Source organism: Ovis aries, chromosome 14, assembly GCF_016772045.2.
Source record: "Ovis aries strain OAR_USU_Benz2616 breed Rambouillet chromosome 14, ARS-UI_Ramb_v3.0, whole genome shotgun sequence".
Taxonomy (NCBI): Eukaryota; Metazoa; Chordata; class Mammalia; order Artiodactyla; family Bovidae; genus Ovis; species Ovis aries.
Window position 1 is genome coordinate 2,284,557 of NC_056067.1, and position 18,935 is coordinate 2,303,491.

The 18,935-nt window shown below is 44.0% G+C and overlaps 2 protein-coding genes across 3 annotated transcripts; both read right to left on the reverse strand.

Moving 5' to 3' along the window:
* Positions 1–623: 623 nt before the first annotated feature.
* TMEM170A (transmembrane protein 170A) lies at positions 624–14,361 on the reverse strand. 2 transcript variants are annotated; one of them, XM_027977635.2, is made up of 3 exons: positions 14,047–14,361; positions 6,226–6,327; positions 624–3,720 (listed from the first exon to the last, which is right to left on the reverse strand). In XM_027977635.2, the coding sequence occupies exons 1-3, from the start codon at positions 14,177–14,179 to the stop codon at positions 3,590–3,592; spliced, it is 366 nt and encodes a 121-aa protein (XP_027833436.1). In that variant the 5' UTR covers positions 14,180–14,361; the 3' UTR covers positions 624–3,589. The 2 variants fall into 2 exon arrangements, with proteins under 2 accessions (XP_027833436.1, XP_027833435.1); XM_027977634.2 differs by having other exon boundaries at positions 6,157–6,327.
* A 3,917-nt stretch (positions 14,362–18,278) lies between these two features.
* LOC114117847 (cytochrome c-like) lies at positions 18,279–18,831 on the reverse strand. The gene has a single exon (XM_042230763.2). It carries the CDS (start codon positions 18,761–18,763, stop codon positions 18,446–18,448), a length of 318 nt encoding a protein of 105 aa, XP_042086697.1. The 5' UTR covers positions 18,764–18,831; the 3' UTR covers positions 18,279–18,445.
* Between the last annotated feature and the right edge of the window lie 104 nt (positions 18,832–18,935).

The following is an 18,935-nucleotide window of genomic DNA, read 5'->3' on the forward strand; positions in this document are numbered from 1 at the left end:
CGAAGTACTACCACTTCACCTAAGTGTATAAATACATAAAAATTCATTAAGCTACACATTTAAGACTTGTGTACTTTACTTGTATGTTATACCTAAATTTAAAAAAAGAAACAGAATGGATGGCTAGTCTCCTGCTACACTGTATGTCCATCTGCAATGCCTGGAAGTCAGTAGTTACCCTGTGACCATGGGGTAAGCTACCCAAACGGGACAATCCAATTTGCTGAAAATGGCAGGGCAGAAAACGTTTTACGATGTCACAGAATCCTGAACCAACCTTGGAGACCCTCTTCATGTGGGCTATTGAAATGATACATTTTTATCACAAAGGGTTATCAGTTTTTAGCCATCACAGTGTGAAATTATACAAAAACTTTTGATGGTAACATATAGCACAGAAAGTGAAGTTAATAAGGCTCAAGTTCACATGTAAGTAGTGTTTAATCAGATCTCTGGACAGGAATTTTACCATAAACTAGTAAGCTGAACATAAAGGAAATACAGTTAAATAGATATGTTAAGTACTAAGCCTAAAAAAGAAACCAACACACTTAAGGTGGAAATCTTCATTACAAAAGCTTAAATTCATTGGCCACTGAAAAAGAAAAATCAGTTCAAGTTCACAGAGTTGAAAGTAATCTTTATTGATAAACATTTATACCAGAATTAGAAATTTCAGTAGAAAAATAAAATTTAAATAACTTTCTGTGGTACAAAGATTTGATCAGTTTGACTGCAGCATTTAGTGAAATAATCTAATACAAAAAGTTAAGCTGACTTTACCACAAGCAGGGAAACAATGCACAAAACAGAAACGCATGTACACAGAACCTTCTGCGTGTGGACAGCACCAGGACTTCAACTTCAGGAAATGATCTCCCAGGGAAGGTTGGTGTGCACTGCAGTTGTATTAAGAACTTCATTCAAACCAGAGCAGCTTTTGGAATCAAAAGCTAACATACACTTTAAAGACTTAGGAAACACAAGAGCTTAAAGATCACTATTTGCATGAACTTTATCTCCCTAGTTCAGACATTTCCTAGGTAATGTTCCGAATCAGTAAGCAGTACAGTGAGACACCTTTGTCTTGGAATATTCATTACTCATTTGTATTGGATTTAAGTTTACATGAAATGTTTTTCTCCTAAAACCTTTACTCAAAGAATCCAGAAATCAGCTTTTCATGGTTGGGGGTTTCTCCTTCCCACTAAAAGAAAAGTGGATGCATAGCTGGAGCAGGGGTGGTTTCACATGTCTCCAGGCAAGCCAGGAGTTGGCAAACGCCTCAGAAGCTTTATGTGAGAAAATAAAATGTTCAACACAAATGCCAGTACTTTTTCATCTGAGCAACCACTCCCAAGTAATTGTGCATTTGAGATGAGAAATTAAAAAGAAAAAGAAACCCTTAGGGACAATAAACATTCCTTATAATTCAAATAGTTTCTTCCTGAAAACATTTCAAGCCACAAAGCTCAGTTATATAAAGTCTATATTCATTTATTCACAGAATGTTCACATACTGGGATGGATGAAACATTCAATAATGTGAAGATCTATTTTATATTTGAAGTTCTTAAAAACAGCGGATAAACAGTGGATAATCAAACAAGAAACAGATGAAAACAAAGACAGCGTTCAAAATGCATTAGCTCTTGTGTTTTGGCTCTAGAAGTGAAGCAACCAAACATTTAAGTCATGGATCAATATGTTGAAAACTTAATATTTGGGGAGAGAAGCCCACTGACCACTAGCCCACACTCAATTTGTGAAACTCTATCCAAAGGAATGTTTTCGGTGAGAATGCTGAGACATCTTTCAGTAGAGATGAAGGAAAATTTCTTAAGCTGAAGGGCTACTTTTCAAAATCCAACTATTGAACTGAAATAATGGAGTCCTGAGCTAAAGACATAAAAATTTGTTTGAAAGAAAGATGTGAGCATTGGAGAGTAATCTTGTTGGGGAATTTGTAAGGATATTTGCCTATATACAACTCCTACAATTTTTCACCTCGTTAGAGTATATCTATCACTGTAATTTTGATAAGTAGTTTAATGGCCTATTAGTTAAAAGAAAATGTCCACTTACTTTTGGGGACCCTTTTTAATTTTTCTCTGTGCCCATCTCTAGTAAATTGGTTTTCCTGGCTATTTTTAATCAGAAGCCAGAGTGCATATTGCTTAAATCAAACAGCACTGCACGTGACCTCATGGGCAGGTAGCTTCACACTCATAATGAAAATTTTCCCTTTAAAATGTCATATTTAATTACCAGAAACTATTTTGAAAACAGATAACAACAATTGTATTTCATACAAACCAGTTTATGTGGTTAAGGATAAAGTCAGATATTTAATTTTTGCAATCCTTTTTCTTTCGAAGGTCACAGTTTTTAGGCCTTTAGATGAAAAAGAAAGCTAGGCATTAGAAGAAAAATTAAAAGAGCTGAAATTGGGTTTTAAAAAAACTCTGACATTTAATTTTCTTTAAGGATATAAATTCTCTTGAAAGGAAATATAAAGGGCACAGTGGAAGGTATATCTGAAAATTAAACTTTAGGCACTTTCTGGGAGTCATATCCAGCACTGTAAAATGGGCTGAAGACCCACCACTAGGTAACCACATTAAGACTAGGAAATCAATAACTCCTAATTCCAGTTAAAGCTGCACTTTTACAATTTTTTAAGAGCCATGAGCAAACCAAAGTCACTAAAAAATGGTAACAGAATGTTTAAAGTATCTTTCTGTGTGTGTGTCTCAATGTGCAGTGAGTGTCCTGATCAGCATGACTGAGAATTTTCCATCCAAACTATTTAATAGGGCGTGTTTCCAATTAAACTAAATAAAATCAATTATTGACTATAAAGTGATAGGAAAAGGTGGTAACAGGAGTTCTGTGGAAAAAATTCTCAATTACCTAGCTTATTTTGAGAAAATGTACAAAACAGGAAATTCACACATCTTAAAATATATAAAATAGTCAGAGGTCGAAACAGTTATTCATAAAATGTCACATCATTCAGGAGTTAGCTTTTATTTATTTAAATAGTGGAACTGAAGCCACTACTTGAGTTATAGGTTTTGTGTGTGTTTTATTTCTCCAAATTTGTTCTCAACGTTATGCTCAACCAAAACCTACTTGGCACTTACTGTCATGAAGATGTGGCAAGGGTTTGCCAAATTTTAATCAAGATTAGATCAGGTAAGATTTCAGTCCAGTTTACTGTGCTCAGAAGTAAACCACTATGTTCTACGGTTTCTCTGAAACATGCGAGGCTGCCTTTTCTCACAGGACACTATAAATCTCAGTGTGAAGGGTGCCAACCCAGAAGCACTGCTGACGGCTTGGGTAAGGCGCACCTGCAAACCGCCTGATGTGAATATACAAAAAACAGGGAGAAAAGAAACTGGACTTTTTTTTTTGGCTGAGAACAATGAGTCCAAAAAGATCTTTAATTCCTGGAACTTCAAACTGAAGAAAGGACTGAAGTGTTGTTCTTCATACCGTTTGAAGAACTGAGAAAACATCCCATAATGTATTCTTTTTGAGGATTCTATAAAACCGATTCACCATCATAGCACAAGGGCATGTGCTATAGAGTAGCTAAAATCCGTAAGAAGGAGACCACCACGACACAAAAAGTCTGTCCAGTCCCCAAGGTAAGGGCTTCAAATGGAATCATTTCCTTTCCTGCTGCTCGGTACACTCCAGCAATTGCTGCACCTGTTCAAAAATTCAAGTGTGTTAAAAAATGAGAGGGGGCTTAATATAAGCAGAAAAATATAGCACTTAAAACTCTAAGTAGAAAAAACATAAAAGAAATTTAAAAATAAAACTCTAAGAATGATCTAAATTTTTTACATTAAAATTTAAACATTACAGAAATGTTTTTGTTTTCCCTATTCTTTTTGCTAACTACTCGTGGTTTTAAGTATTCCTTATATGGTTTGCAAGTCACCAACAAATGCTTTTAGAAAAGGGACTCTTTCAAACTAAGTCTCCTAGACATATTGAATAAAATCACCTGGAAGTCATAGCCAAAATCACAAAGACTGCAATATTCACATAACCCGATTACAAACTTAAAACATCTCTTATTCCCCCGGCATGTAACCTAACAAATTCTTGGCAATAAATGATAGAAAATCCTCTGCATGAGGCTGAGCAAGAAATATTTCAGGAGCAGTCACAGGGAAACCCCGCTCCCTCTTGTACTATCCTCAGAGTTCGCTTCAGGAAATAGATGGAGGACATGCCCTGAATGCCCAGATGGCCCACTGCTCTGGCCGGGGGTTCAATCCCTGGTTTGGGAACTGAGATACCACAAGCTGTGTGGTGCAGCAAAGAAAAGAAAAAAAAGGAAGAAAGGAAGAGAGCGGGGCCCTAAGCCCGTCAAGTTGCTATTCATTCACAGGGCTTGAGGGGAGGGATACTCTGGGACTCCTTTCTATTTCCCACGCCATTCTGTTGGTCACTGTAACTTCCTACAAACTGAATAAACAGAACAAACAGATATCTGTTTCTACTCAGGTACCCTGAGCTGCTCACAGGGACTCAGCATTATACTAGGAAAAGTCAAGAATTCATTCATTTGAAAAGAACAGATCCAAAGTTCCCAGATAATCTTCTCCTGAGCCACCCCAAAATGCTCCAAACAGTATTCTCCTTGGTCAGAGAATACGGCTGGGGACATAAGACAGAAAGCACAAGCACGGAACAGATTTTGAGTAATGCAGGACGATATATACTGTTTCGATCAAGTGTCAACACCTTGTACCAAAGTGATGTGATGGTATATTAACATATCTGAAGGAGAAGAGAGACCAGCCCTACAGGCAGTGCACGCACCCTGTGCTATTAATACTGCCATCTGAGAGGCAGTGCTCCATTGGGCCTCTTTGTAACTTATCTCCAAAAAAAGTGGGTTGGGTCAGAAGAAGCTTAAAGAACCTGAACTGGGCCCCAAAGTGGGATTTGGATGATGAAGGGAAGATAGTTAAAAGCAAACCAGAAGGAGCAGCAAAATGGGAAGGGAATAGACTGTACGCGCTAGAGTCAAAGAAGGATACAATTACTACGTGTTAGATAGTCTATGTTTTATATACACACATAATTTCATTTAGTCATCACACAGCATTGCTATTTTACCAATGAGAAATCTAAAACAGGTCCTGGGGGCTAATAATCCAGTAAGAAAACTAGAGCAGAGGCTCTCTAAAGATAGCAGTAGGTGATATAGTTAAAAATATTGTTTAAGGCCAGTTATGGAAACTCCTTAATGCAGACAGGAGAAAATTAGCCTCCCCACTGCCTTATCACAAAGGTTTCAGCATCTACAGAACACAGAGAAACTAGGCCACCTTGTCCCAAAAAAAAACCCCTAAAGTCAAAGAGACAGGGGAATTTCTGCTTGAAGTCCAAAGTTTAAAATCACAGTGAAAAAAAAATTACATAAACCAAGAAAAAAGTCTGAAAGCATATAACGATATGCAAACTGTGGTTATCACGTAGGAATACAGTAATGGAGGATTTTTGTTTTTGCTTTCTTATAAATTTTAATTTATATAAAATATACATGCTATTTTTATTTTGTTATGAGCTTAAAAATATTCTCATCCCTGTGACATGAACAAAAGCCACACCCCCACCCAAAAGACACCACACAGATAAAAATAATGTATAATTATGAATGTTGCTCAAACTCTTACTCAGAAAGTCCTAAGAGAAAAAAAAAAAAAGGCACTTTTCTAAACAAAATTTCCTCCATCCTTAAAATACCTACACCTGGATGAAGGGAGGTAATTTGTCAACCAGACTGCAATGCCGCAAATCAGTGAAGTGACAGCTGAAGAGAAAGGAGAGCGGTAGCTTCTAAAAAGCCAAATATTATCTTGATAGTGGTCAAGATCACAAGACATATCTCACAAAGCTTAAAGTGGCTTCCCTAAAGCCACGAGACAGAATCTGACTCAGGAAGTCAAAGACGGTAGCCAAGTAAGAGGGGACTGGGCGAGAGGAGAACAGCATATAAGACACAGGGCCTGCACACACAGCGCGCGCTTGCTTCTTTGCCCCACTCAGCACTTTCTAAAACGGCTCCTAAAGGTAACTGGCTATTCGCATGAAATGTTCCGACTGTATTTTAAACGTCTAACATACTTGTCAAGATTCCAGCAGTAATTGGTCCCACGATGCCCATCAACAGGATGCTTACAGACATGAACCTACCATATTTGTGATGTCTGAGGGTGAAGAGGGCCAGTAATCCGGCGGGGACGTGAAAGAAGAGAGAAGACACCAGTGCCCACAGGAACACACCATACCACATCTCTGCAAGGGAAAGCAAAGAAAGGTCGACGTCACCAGCTTCCCCAGGGCAGTCATTACAAACGCGCGGTCATTATACTCGTTTATTTCAATTTTAAAATGATTCCGTTCCAGTGGCAGTTCATCAGTCAAATATCCAAACACTGATGATTTTGGAGGGATCACTAAACTGCGGCCACCCCGTTTTTGCATGGAAAGTCTTAGCGGAACACAGCCATGCCCGTTCATTTAAGTCTTGCCTATGTGCTTTCAAGCTCCAAGAGTAGGGCTGGAGCAGTAACAGAGACCACAGGGCCTGCAAAGCCTAAAATATGTATAATCCGGCCCTTGAGAGAAAAGGTTGGCTGACTCCTGACAAGCTACCCCTAATCCCAAACACTGAAGAAAAAGTTCACCCAGATTTGCAAATTCACTTACGTGATTTCCCTTTCACAAGGACAAGTGTGAGCACCACTGACAGGGCGCCATGCGCAAATGCCTGACCTCTCTCCTCCGCAGCGGCGGCAGCTCCAGAGGCTGCAGGGGCTGGCGCGCAAAGCTCTGCCCCTCCAGCCCGGGCCCTGCTGCACGCTGGCATCTCCCACTGGGGCCTCCTTGGACACCACCCACTGCCACCATCCCCAACCCAGGAAACAGCGCCAGGCAGCTCCCTGCTAAGCAGCAATCCATCTTTAACCCCCGAGTCCTCAGCAGCTCCTCCCCAAGTCACCTAAGAGACTCTGGCTGCCATTACAGCCCTGGTGTGCACAAAGCTCTGTGAGGACTCGGGAATGGCAGTGCCCGGGGGTGGACAAACGGGACACAAACCTGCCTCCGGGAGCTCAGGGACTCTGCCGCCCAGCTGACGGCCTTGCCGTCACGGGCCTTCCGCTGGAGCCCCCCAGGTTTTAGAGACAGCACTGCTCGCCACAGCAACTCAAGGGCCTGCTAGGGCGCGGCTCCTCACTGGCTGCGGTGAACCACGCGGGCAGTGAACTGGGGCGAAGCTTTCATCTTCCAGAGACAGAGGAAGTTGGTAACTTCAATAAAAGTGTGTCTGGACACTCGGGTATGCTACCCATCTGCCATGGGATGAACCCATGTGTGGAAGCCCTAATCCGACAGGACCACGGACTTACAAGAGGAAGAGAGATCTCTGTGCCTCTCCTACTCTTTCTCTCCCCATCGAGTGAGGACGTATCAAGATGGCCCAAGAGGGCCCTCAGCCTGACCGTATTGGCACCCTCATCTTGCACTTCCAATCTCCACCTCTGTTGGTTAAGCCACTTGGTCCATGGTGCTTTGTTCCAGCAGCCCTGGCAGACACCAACGCTCCCCTGTTCCCACTTCCCTGGAGCAAGGAGGCTTGCTGGGCTAGCAACTCGACTTTTCTAAAAGCTGAAAGGCATGTGTGCAAACAGGATCTGGTGCAGCAAGTCGACTCCTCCATGAGTCTCTGAGGGGGAGGAGCAGTGTGCACCCTCCTACATACAGCCCTAAGTCACATCCATTCGCCCCCCCACTGCCTCCATATTTTATATAGCGTCACTTAAGTCACTCTAAGTAGGAAAGGCTTTATCATATTAGATGAACAGTACAATTTATAAAACACTTTCAGAGGATAAAAGTAATACAGAACACTAATAGCTAAGGCAAACCTCAATCAATAAAACACTTTTAAAAAGCTAAGTGATATACCGTTAATACTGTGCCTTAATCTGCCATCTATTTAACAGCTATTTATTGATCATATAGTACTCTTCATTTCCCTGGCTCTATACACTATCAAACATCCTTGTCTATCTGTTTTACAGTATTTCCTTGTTCACTGTTTCACATAAAGTACATTATCTTCAACTTTGTTTACTGTGGCAGCTAAAGTCACATCATTTCCCCACGGTGAAGAACAAGTCAGGTTATTAACCTGAAATAAATGTTATAAGGGGAAACCAGACTAAGCACTGGTGGCAGAAGAGGCCCCAAAGATGCCCACATCCTCAACCCCAGAGCCTATGAAAATGTGACCTGACATAACAAAAGGGAGTGTGCGGGTGTGATGAGATTAGACATCTTGCAATGGGGGAGGGGAGTATCTTGGATTTTATAGGTGGCCCTACTGTAATCAAGGGTCTCTGGAAGAGAGTCAGAGTCAAAGAGATCTGAAGATGTTGTGCCGCTGGCTTTAAAGATGGAGGAAGGTGCCAGAAGCCAAAGGATGTGGTGACCTCTAGCAGCTGGAAAAGACACGAAAACAAATTCTCCTTAGAGCCTTCAGAAGGAAGATGGCTCTGCTGACTCATCTGGACTTCTGACCTCCAAGACTAATAAATCTGTGTTGTTTTAAGTCATTAAATTTGTGGTGAGTTGTTTCAGTAGCCACAGCAAGCTAATACCAGTACTAAGAGTTCATTAATTCAGCAAATACTTAGCCCATTCCATATGTCAGGCACATCAATGAACAAGAATAGAAATTTTAAAAAGACAAAGATCCCTGCCAAGAGAGTGTCTGTATCTTTAAGCATATTGTTCAGTTTGAGTTAAACAGAAACGTCACACAGCAGACCTCTTGGGGGGAAAGTCTGTGCTCCCTGGCTTTCTAGCTGCCACAGTCGAGCCCCCTCACTTCCGAGCAAGGGCTCAAGACCAAACTGGCCCCAATCAGCAGAAACAGGAGCACAGAACAAGTGGGCAGAGTTAGGCCTGGCACCCAGCCGTCCTTTCAGCTTGCCCCCTCTGCGTTATGTTCCAGGTCAAACAACTGTGCCTCTGTAGCTGGGGTTCCAAGTTGACCACCCCAGTCCTGCAACTCTGCGCTGGCCTGCCTAGATGCTAAGTGCCCATCGGCCTGCTTCTGTCCACACTGCCCACTGTGAGACCCTTCTCTTACCCACCCCCACCTACCTGCCAGGGGATCCATCTGTTTCCTTGTGAAATACTAATACAAATATATCTGGTCTCTACTCCCGACGCCAAAAACCCTTTAAGATAATGGTGCTAGGAAAATCTTTTTTTCTAAGACTTAATCTATGACCCTGGTTCCTGAGGAAGAGCTCCTAAATTCCTTGGGATTTCCAGGAGTGCATTTTGTTCTCATAAGGCAACTCTTGGTGGGCTCCTTGATGGGCGCTGGTCACCAGAAAGGCCAGGCTATGATTGTAAGCCTGGAAGCTTCAGCCCCACTCTCCATTCTCAGGAGAGAGGAGGGAGCTAGAAGCAAGTTAATAACCGGTCATGCCTAAGTGATGAAGCCTCCACAGATATTTCAAAAGTACGGAGGGCAGAGAGTTTCTGCGCTGAAGACACCTATGTGCTGGGAGGGTGACCCACCCCAGCTCCACAGAACAGAAGCTCCTGTGCTCAGAGACCTTTCCAGACTTCACCCTGCCTATCTCTTTATGTGGTGTTCATTTTCATCCTTTAACATCTTCGGGAACATATCAGTCACCTAGTAAGTAAACTGTTTTCCTGAATTCTGTAAGCTGCTCTAGCATTTTCACTTGAACAAGAAGGACGACATGGAAACCTTAGCTGGTCAGAAGCAGCTGAGGTGAAAACCTAGACTGTGACTGGCATCTGAAGTGGGGGGTTGGGGCAGTCTTGTGCATCTGGGCCTTTAACCTGTGGGACTGGAAGCCAGCTCCAAGCAGACAGTGTCAGAACGGAACTGAGCTGCAGGACACTACTCGATGTGCAGAAAAACAACATCGGGCGCCAGAAGTGCTGTGAGCGCAGGGGCAGTGTGAGAGTAAAGGGAAACTGAGTTTTTTCGAGGTACCCTTCCTCTCCTAACAAGAAGGACTGGCCCACCAGCACTATCAATGGTAGCCTGCCACCTCTCTCCCGAGGCCACTGCCTAACTGCCCACTTATCCCTGGTTCCTGAATGGGCCCTTCTGGCCTGCCTCAACCTTAATGGTCTCTTGGCCCTAGCCTCGGCTAGCTCTTATCTGCCCTGATCTGGCCTTTCATCTATTCTCCACACAAAACCAGAAAGTCAGTGATAATGGGGACAAGGTTTCTTGTTAGAGTGATGACCACATCCTCAAGTTGTTTTTTGTGATGATTGCAAACTCGGCAAAAAATCATTAAATTGTATACATGAAAAAAAAAGTGAATCAGGTCATCCTTCCTCTGCTCAAAACCCCTCGAACACGACTTTGGGGGATCTGACCTCACCCCCTGCCCCCCGTGCCCACACCGCCCCTCTCACTGCACCGGCCTCCTTCACGTTGCTGCAGCGAGCTCCTGTCCCAGGGCCTCTGCACCTGCTGCCTCTGGCCCAGAATGCCCGTCTCCAGACAGCTGCGTGGCTGTTCTCATTCCCTTTCAGATTTCACCTCCGACGGCATCATCTTAGAGGGCTTCCTCGTGACCTTACGTAAGACAAGCATTCTGCTCCACACACAAGACCTGGCACTACCATCCCCCTGCCCAGTCTTGCGCTCCCACTGTCTGCTCCGTTTCATATTTTGCTCATTTTGCTGTACCGCAAGGCATGTGTGGTCTCAGCCCTGACCAGGGACTGAGCCCGAGCCCCCTGCGCTGGAAGTGCTGGGCTGCCAGGGAAGCCCCTCCGTACTTCTAAGTTTTGTTTTCTCTTTCCCATTTAGAATGAAAGTTCTTTTGTTTTGTTCACTAACACACCTGTACTTGGTGCCTAGAAAACAAGAGACACACAATAGACACTGAGTAAATTTACAGACCCAATGAGTAAATGACTGATCCAAGTGTAAGGTATCCTTGATCCCAGCAATGGCACAACTAACACACCAGTGGGTTTCAGTTTATCAGAAGGTACACTCTGGGGAATCCCTTGGGCTCCAGCAGCTAGGACTCTCTGCTCTCACTACTGAGGGTCCAGGTTCGATCCCCAAGTCCGAGAACTAAATTCCCACAAGCCATGTGGCATAGCCAAAAACAAAAGAGAGGGGGGGAAGATATACTTTGATATTGAAAGTATTAATATAATGAGATTCGTCCCTTTAGAAAGTGAATTTTATTCCTGATACAAGGTGGGAGAATAATTTGCCTTTCTCAGCATTCAGATTTGTTAAAAATGACCACCAAAGAAATCTGAACTACTTGGAATAAGAAGGGTTAGGCAGAAACCTAAAGGTCTAAATTGCAAATGCAGGTTTAAAAAAATCAATTCAAAGCTTCCTGACAGTGATAAACCACAGAGTATTTCAGAGCAATGACTTTGCCATATTGAGTTGGCATAAAATACAAGCAACCTTTTCTGTGGGGCCAAAATAGAAACAATTCCAGAATCAGGACAATGAATGAGATTCACTGTCAGCAGGTTTTGGTGCCTCATGTACCTATTGAATCCATCATTCCAGCTAAAGAAGAGACACAACAGGGAGGTTACATATTCACCCCGTGTGTTCACTCATCACATTCCAATCAGCTTGTGTCCATGGGCTGTATCTCATGCATGTTTATAACTCCAGCCCAGAGTCTGCACTTGATCAGTAAATACATCTTGAGTGAATGATCCATGGTGATCACTACCCCCAGGTTATATATCCACTGCAGTACCCATAAACTCAAGTACAGACTACAGTTTAATATTTCAGAACAGTTCCTGAAAGGAAAATAATATGCTTAGCTACAGATTCTCTACTATAATATAGTAAAACTATCCTCCCAAATCCACTTACCTCAATCTTTTTTTTAAAAGAAGAGGCAACTAAAAGCCAGACTGAACAAAATGTTCAGTTTCATAATATCACCTCACATATGACTTATTGATTATGGTAACCTTAAGGTGGAGAGATCTGATAAACACCATCTTCACCAAATGATTAAACTTAGTGTTATCAATAAAGGGACAAATGACATTAAATGTCTCCTAATGTGGTGCTCTGGGAAGTGTACATCACCTATGTAGGTAGCATCCTGTTCAAAAATGTTTAATCTGAATCTAATCATGAAGAAATAATCAGATAACTTAGACTGTGGGACAGTCTATGGAACAGTTAGCCTGGTTTTCAAAAATGTCAGTCTCAAGAAACTGAAAGAAAGATGGAGGAACTATTCTGGATTCAACAAGACTAAAAAGACAACAATATCCTACATGTAACCCTCGATTGGATCCTGGAATTTTTTAAGAAAGGTATAAATGGCATTATTCAAACGACTGAGTATCTTTCAATAAGGCCTATATATTAGATAATATTCTACGGATGTTAAATGTGTTAACACATTCCAGTGCAATATGTTTTTCTAGGCTGTGGCAGAAAATGTCCTCATTTTAAATGATACATGCTATAAAGCATTAGCTGTCAAGTGCCACTATTTGGGTAACCTCCTTTCTCTTTTCTGCAGAAAGTAAACATATTATGCACATGCATACATATATTTAGACAGAAAGCAAAAGAATCGAAATATTAATAATGAACCTAAGTAAAAAGTATATAGGTATCTGTTACACTATCATTTCAATACTTCAGTAGGTTTAAAATTTTTCCAAATAAAGAGTTGTGAGAAAAGTTATAGACCAATCTGGTCCAGCAGAGCCTTCAGACTGCATGAACATTCCATTTTTGGACATGGTCTCCAGAATGCCATATATTTCTGTTGTCATTGTCAAATGTGATCTTAGTTTCTTTTGATACCTTTTGCCAGATTATCATTATAGGCATGATTTCAAGCTAACACCTGCATCTGTCTCAACGTGTTTTTTATCTTATTAACTACTCCACAGACCTGTCGGGGAAAATACTAGAAAGGTAATACAGAGCAAGTCCCTGGTGTCCACTGAATGGCGCCTGGCGGTCGCTGCCCAGCGGATGAGAAATCACAGGTGCCTTGTTTACCAGTTTTAACTGTAGGCAGTAATCCAAACTTACTTCCTTTGCAGGTCTCAGGCCGGTTCTTGCATTGTTTACTGAGTTAAAGTATCTGTCAGCTTTGCTGGAGGGCCCAACCTCACCCTTCAAACTCCCCTGATCTCAGTCTTCTTGCCTTTAAAAGGGCCAACACACAACACTACTCTCCCCTCCAAGGCTTTATTTTCAGCCTTCCCAAGTATTTTTTCCTCCTCTCAGTTTTCCGAGCCCGATAGCTTTCTATCTCGAATTCTAAGTTTGAAAATCTCTGCTCTCAAGCCCAGCCGAGATAAGTGGCTTAAGAATCAGAAAGGCGCCGTGTCGACGTTCTCGAACACAGGAGTGGGAGTCGCGGCAACAGGTCTCCAGAAAGGGATTCCTAGAAAGAGAGGCTGGCGGAGGGGGTGGATCTGGACGTGGGTGGCAGCGATCGGCAGACAGCCTCCTGGTGCAGAGGCTGGGCTACCTACCCTACGCACGGCGGGTGCCTGAGCTCTGACCGATGGCCCGCAGACCGGCCGGGACGACGCACCGTCCGAGGCGCGAAAGCCCAGAGGCCGGGGCGGACGAAAGGGGCTGGGGTTACCCAGTGCCCCCGCCCGCCAAAAGGAGGCGAGGACCGCCTCCCGTGCCCCAGACGAGGAGGGGCGGCCGCCACCAGGGCGCTGCCGAGTTCCCGCCTGAAGCCGGGGCGTTTGGGAACTCCAGAGAGCAGGACAAGGTCGGGCGGGGGCCGAGTTCCCCTCACCGACGGGGCCCCCCGGGGGATCGGGGTGGCCCGCCCGAGGGGCCCGCGGCGAAGCGGCGGGGGGAGGCGGCAGGGCTGCCGCCCCCAGCTCCCGGCCGACGGAGAGCCGACCCCTCCCCACCAGGAAACCAGCCCCGCAGCGGGCCCGCGGGCCGGCCGGTACCTGGGAAGGAGCAGAGCGAGGTGGAGTTGGGGCACAGCGTCCCGTTGCCCACCCGCGGCACCAGCTTCAGGCTGAGGATCTGCTGCAGGAGCTCGGCCGCCGCCCCGCTGCCGCCGCTCCCCTCGCGTTCCATCCCGCCGCCATTCACCGCAGAGGGCTGAGGGAGAGCGCCCAAGCGGCCGCTGAGGGAGAGCGCCCGAGATGTTGCCGCAGCGCGCGCTCGCGTACCGCCCGCTCCGCTCCCCACACCTCCGCAGCCACCGCGTCACCTTCGGCCGGGGCCCTCTTCCTCCTACCCCAACGGCCCTGCCAAGTGACGGCTCCTTCCTCCAATCACAGGGCACCGGCGACGGTAGGGGCGGGGCGAGGGTCGTTCCCGCCCCTGACGTTGCGTACGGCTCTGGGAGACCTGGCCCCGTACGGGCTACGCCCCCTACTGGAGAAGTCGCTCCTGCTCCAAAGGGGCGCGCTCGGCTCTGTCCTCTGCAACGCCACCTAGAAGAAAGGAGTGGAATTGTGAAAGCGGAGAGTGAAAAAGTTGGCTTAAAGCTCAACATTCAGAAAACGAAGATCATGGCATCTGGTCCCATCACTTCATGGGAAATAGACGGGGAAACAGTTGAAACAGTGTCAGACTTTATTTTGGGGGGCTCCAAAATCACTGCAGATGGTGACTTGCAGCCATGAAATTAAAAGACGCTTACTCCTTGGAAGAAAAGTTATGACCAACCTAGATAGCATATTCAAAAGCAGAGACATTACTTTGCCGACTAAGGTCCGTCTAGTCAAGGCTATGGTTTTTCCAGTAGTCATGTATGGATGTGAGAGTTGGACTGTGAAGAAAGCTGAGCGCCGAAGAATTGATGCTTTTGAACTGTGGTGTTGGAGAAGACTCTTGAGAGTCCCTTGGACTGCAAGGAGATCCAACCAGTCCGTTCTGAAGGATATCAGCCCTGGGATTTCTTTGGAGAGATGATGCTGAAGCTGAAACTCCAGTACTTTGGCCACCTCATGCGAAGAGTTGACTCATTGGAAAAGACTCTGATGCTGGGGAGGGATTGGGGGCAGGAGGAGAAAGGGACGACAGAGGATGAGATGGCTGGATGGCATCACTGACTCAATGGACGTGAGTCTGAGTGAACTCTGGGAGTTGGTGATGGACAGGGAGGCCTGGGGTGCTGCGATTCATGGGGTCGCAGAGTCGGACACGTCTGAAGTCAACTGAACTGAGAGAGGGAGGGGCGGAGAAGGCAATGGCAACCCACTCCAGTACTCTTGCCTGGAAAATCCCATGGATGGAGGAGCCTGGTGGGCTGCAGTCCCTGGGGTCGCAAAGAGTCAGACACGACTGAGCGACTTCACTTTCACTTTTCACTTTCATGCATTTGAGAAGGAAATGGCAACCCACTCCAGTATTCTTGCCTGGAGAATCCCAGGGGCAGAGGAGCCTGGTGGACTGCCGTCTATAGGGTCGCACAGAGTCGGACACGACTGAAGCGACTTAGCAGCAGCAGCAGCAGAGAGGGAGAGGGGCTTTCCAGGAGGCGCTAGTGATCAAGATTCTGCCTGCAATGAGGGAGACACAGGTTCAATGCCTGGGTCGGGAAGATCCCCTGGCGGAGGGCATGGCAGCCCACTCCAGTATTCTTGCCGGGAGAATCCACTGGACAGAGGAGCCTGGCGGGGTGGCGGGCTATACAGTCCATGGGGTCACAAAGCGACTGAAGCGACCAAGCGCACCAGGCACAGAGGAAGGGAGGGAGATGGATGGATGATAGATTATGGTTAGATAGACAGGTAGACACACATAGAGGTAGATAGGTGGGTAGAAAGATAAATACCTACATACGTATGCATCTGGCAATGAGAATCAGAGGTTCAGCAACCAGGTGAAAGAAGCTGGAAGATGATGCAGCAATACCTTCAATATTTGGAAGAAAAACGATTTTGAGAGAAAACTTCACCTGAAACTAAAAAGGATTGTGTACAATGTCAGGAATATGTCAATAATCTTGTAATGACTGGGAACAGGTGGTTTCTAGACTTACTATAGTGGCCATTTCCCGATGCATACAAATGTCATATCACTGTGAGTGTGTGTGTTAGTCCCTCAGTCGTGCTTGACTCTTTGTGACCCCGTGGACTGTAGCCCACCAGGCTTCTCTGTCCATGGGATTCTCCAGGCAAGAATACTGAAGTAGATTACCATTCCCTTCGCCAGAGGAACTTCCCAACCCGGGGATCAAACCCTGGTCTCCTGCGTTGCAGGCAGGTTCTTTACCCTTTGAGCTACAGGGAAGTCCCTATGTAGTACACCTGAAACTCATACAATAATGTTGGTCAACTATATTTCAATAAAAGAACTGAAAAACAATACAAACTCCAGGAAAAACACAAACCTACAAAAATTATGAAGTAAATATAAAGCAAACAAAAACTTTGCGTGTGTGTATTTTTCAGACACCCACCACCTCCTTGTTTCACTTATAGTGAGATGAAGAACTCTAAAATTTTCAGAAGACAGCGTTGAATATCTATGTCTCATGATAGTGAAGGGGTTCTTAGACATAAAGAGCAAAGACTACAAAGGAAAGGATATGTAAATTTAATTTTAAGACCTTGTGTTATTCAAGAGTTCATTAGAAAGCATTGCATACAAAATACATTATGTTTTCCTTTTAATTCAAGGACATTCAGTTCAGTTGCTCAGTCGTGTCCGACTCCTTGTGACCCCATGAACCCCAGCACGCCAGGCCTCCCTGTCCATCACCGACTCCCGGAGTTCACTCAAACCCATGTCCATTGAGTCAGTGATGCCATCCAGCCATCTCATCCTCTGTCATCCCCTTTTCCTCCTGCCCCCAATCCTTCACAGCATCAGGGTCTTTTCCAATGAGTCAGCTCTTCGCATCAGGTGGCCAAAGTATTGGAGTTTCAGCTTCAACATCAGTCCCTCCAATGAACACCCAGGACTGATCTCTTTTAGGATGGACTGGTTGGATCGCCTTGCAGTCCAAGGGACTCTCAAGAGTCTTCTCCAACACCACAGTTCAAAAGCATCAATTCTTTGATGCTCAGCCTTCTTTACAGTCCAACTCTCACATCCATAAATGACCACTGGAAAAACCATAGCCTTGACTAGATGGACCTTTGTTGGCAAAGTAATGTCTCTGCTTTTTAATATGCTGTCTAGGTTGATCATAACTTTCCTTCCAAGAAGCAAAAGTCTTAATTTCATGCCTGCAGTCACCATCTGCAGTGATTTTGGAGCCCAGAAAAATAAAGTCAGCCACTGTGTAAAGGACATTAGCAACATTGTTAATTAGCGTTCCCTTTTGAAAGCCTTGGTTTTAGAGGCTTTCTGACACCAATTCTCTAACACTACAACTGGGATTTTGCCTCAACCAAGGAACTTTTCTAAAACAGAAACAGTAAGCATTTTTTAAAGTCATAAAATATTTAACAATGGCGTCTTTTGGTACATTTCCCAGACTAGTAGAGTATAAAAGAAGTGGAAGAAACCAATATTTTAAGATTATATAACAATCAATGATGCATCATATCAGGAAACATTGTTTTGAATTTAGAATTCTATCCTCAGATGGTGAATTTAAAAATTTTTAAAAAGCCATTTAGACTTGCAGAACTCAGATGTATCTTTTATATGACCTTTCTAAGGGAAGCTGAGTATGTACTCCAATGAAGTTAGAGAGTGATGACTAAGGGAAAGATGGGCAAAAAAATAAAAAAAATGTGGATTTAACCAGGAGTCTTAGATTGACTTTTTTTTTTTTGAGGTGCTAAATACTCTTTATTTGATGCTATACATAAACCACACTAAAATGCCTTTCATTAAGTAAAAGGCTAAATTTTAGATAGAGAATTTTAATTAAATTGGCATAGTTTATAAAACCAAACAGATAAAGTGGACTTTGTCAGTGTATTTTCAATCCTTGCCTTAACAGGCTAATGAACACAACTTGAAACACGTGTGAATCCTCCTCTGTTCTATGAGACAGTGAAGGGACCTTTTCAGTATTTAAATATATTAATATAACCAGTTATAGAAATCTAAATATAAAACAAATCCCTTATAGGTTTTGAGAAGGAATGCACCATCTCCCTAAAAAGTTTCATATTCCTTATTCAAGTTCAATCATCTCTTTAGAATGGGAAAAGTGATAGTACTTGTTGAACCGGAATTACTATCAAAATTTAAAAAGCTGACCATATTTGTTTAGCCACAGACCAATCTTATTTAAATCAGGACTGTCCAACAGAATTATTCCATCAGCCATTCATGATCTGAATTCTAGTGTATGAGATCAATTTAAATATGGTACACATAAAAAGTCATGAGACACTTCTGTTTCATAATAAATAAGGCAGTGGCCAACTATTACTCATTGGTAGTTTTTTTGAGATAAGCTATCAAGTCCTCCCTCTCTCCCTTCTTCTTAATGCCAGCAAAGATCATCTTGGTTCCAGGGATGTACTTCTTGGGATTCTCCAAATACTCCATCAGCGTCTCCTCTCCCCAGGTGATACCTTTGTTTTTGTTGGCATCTGTGTAAGAGAATCCAGCAGCCTGACCTGTCTTTCGTCCAAACAGACCATGGAGGTTTGGCCCAGTCTTGTGCTTCCCTCCCTTTTCCACAGTATGGCACTGGGCACACTTCTGAACAAAAATCTTCTTGCCCTTCTCAACATCACCCATTTTTAAATCGTTCTTTTTCTGTGCGCGACCGAGAAGTTCCCGCTCACAAGCCGAACGTCCCGCTTTCTAATTAGATTGACTTCTGTGCAACAGTCCTAGCAGCCACCTAACCAGATAGGAACAGAAGGAAGAATATCCTCAGGAAAAATAATGAAATTGATTTCAGCAACAG

Excerpts from the sequence above, each read along its gene's own strand:
- TMEM170A (XM_027977634.2), bottom strand. The coding sequence starts at position 14,179 with ATGGAACGCGAGGGGAGCGGCGGCAGCGGGGCGGCGGCCGAGCTCCTG. Across the intron at positions 6,328-14,046 it reads CTCGCTCTGCTCCTTCCCAG|AGATGTGGTATGGTGTGTTC; the intron begins GTACCGGCCGGC and ends TTTCCCTTGCAG. Across the intron at positions 3,721-6,156 it reads TACTGCTGGAATCTTGACAA|GTGCAGCAATTGCTGGAGTG; the intron begins GTATGTTAGACG and ends ATTTTTGAACAG.
- LOC114117847 (XM_042230763.2), bottom strand. The coding sequence starts at position 18,763 with ATGGGTGATGTTGAGAAGGGCAAGAAGATTTTTGTTCAGAAGTGTGCC.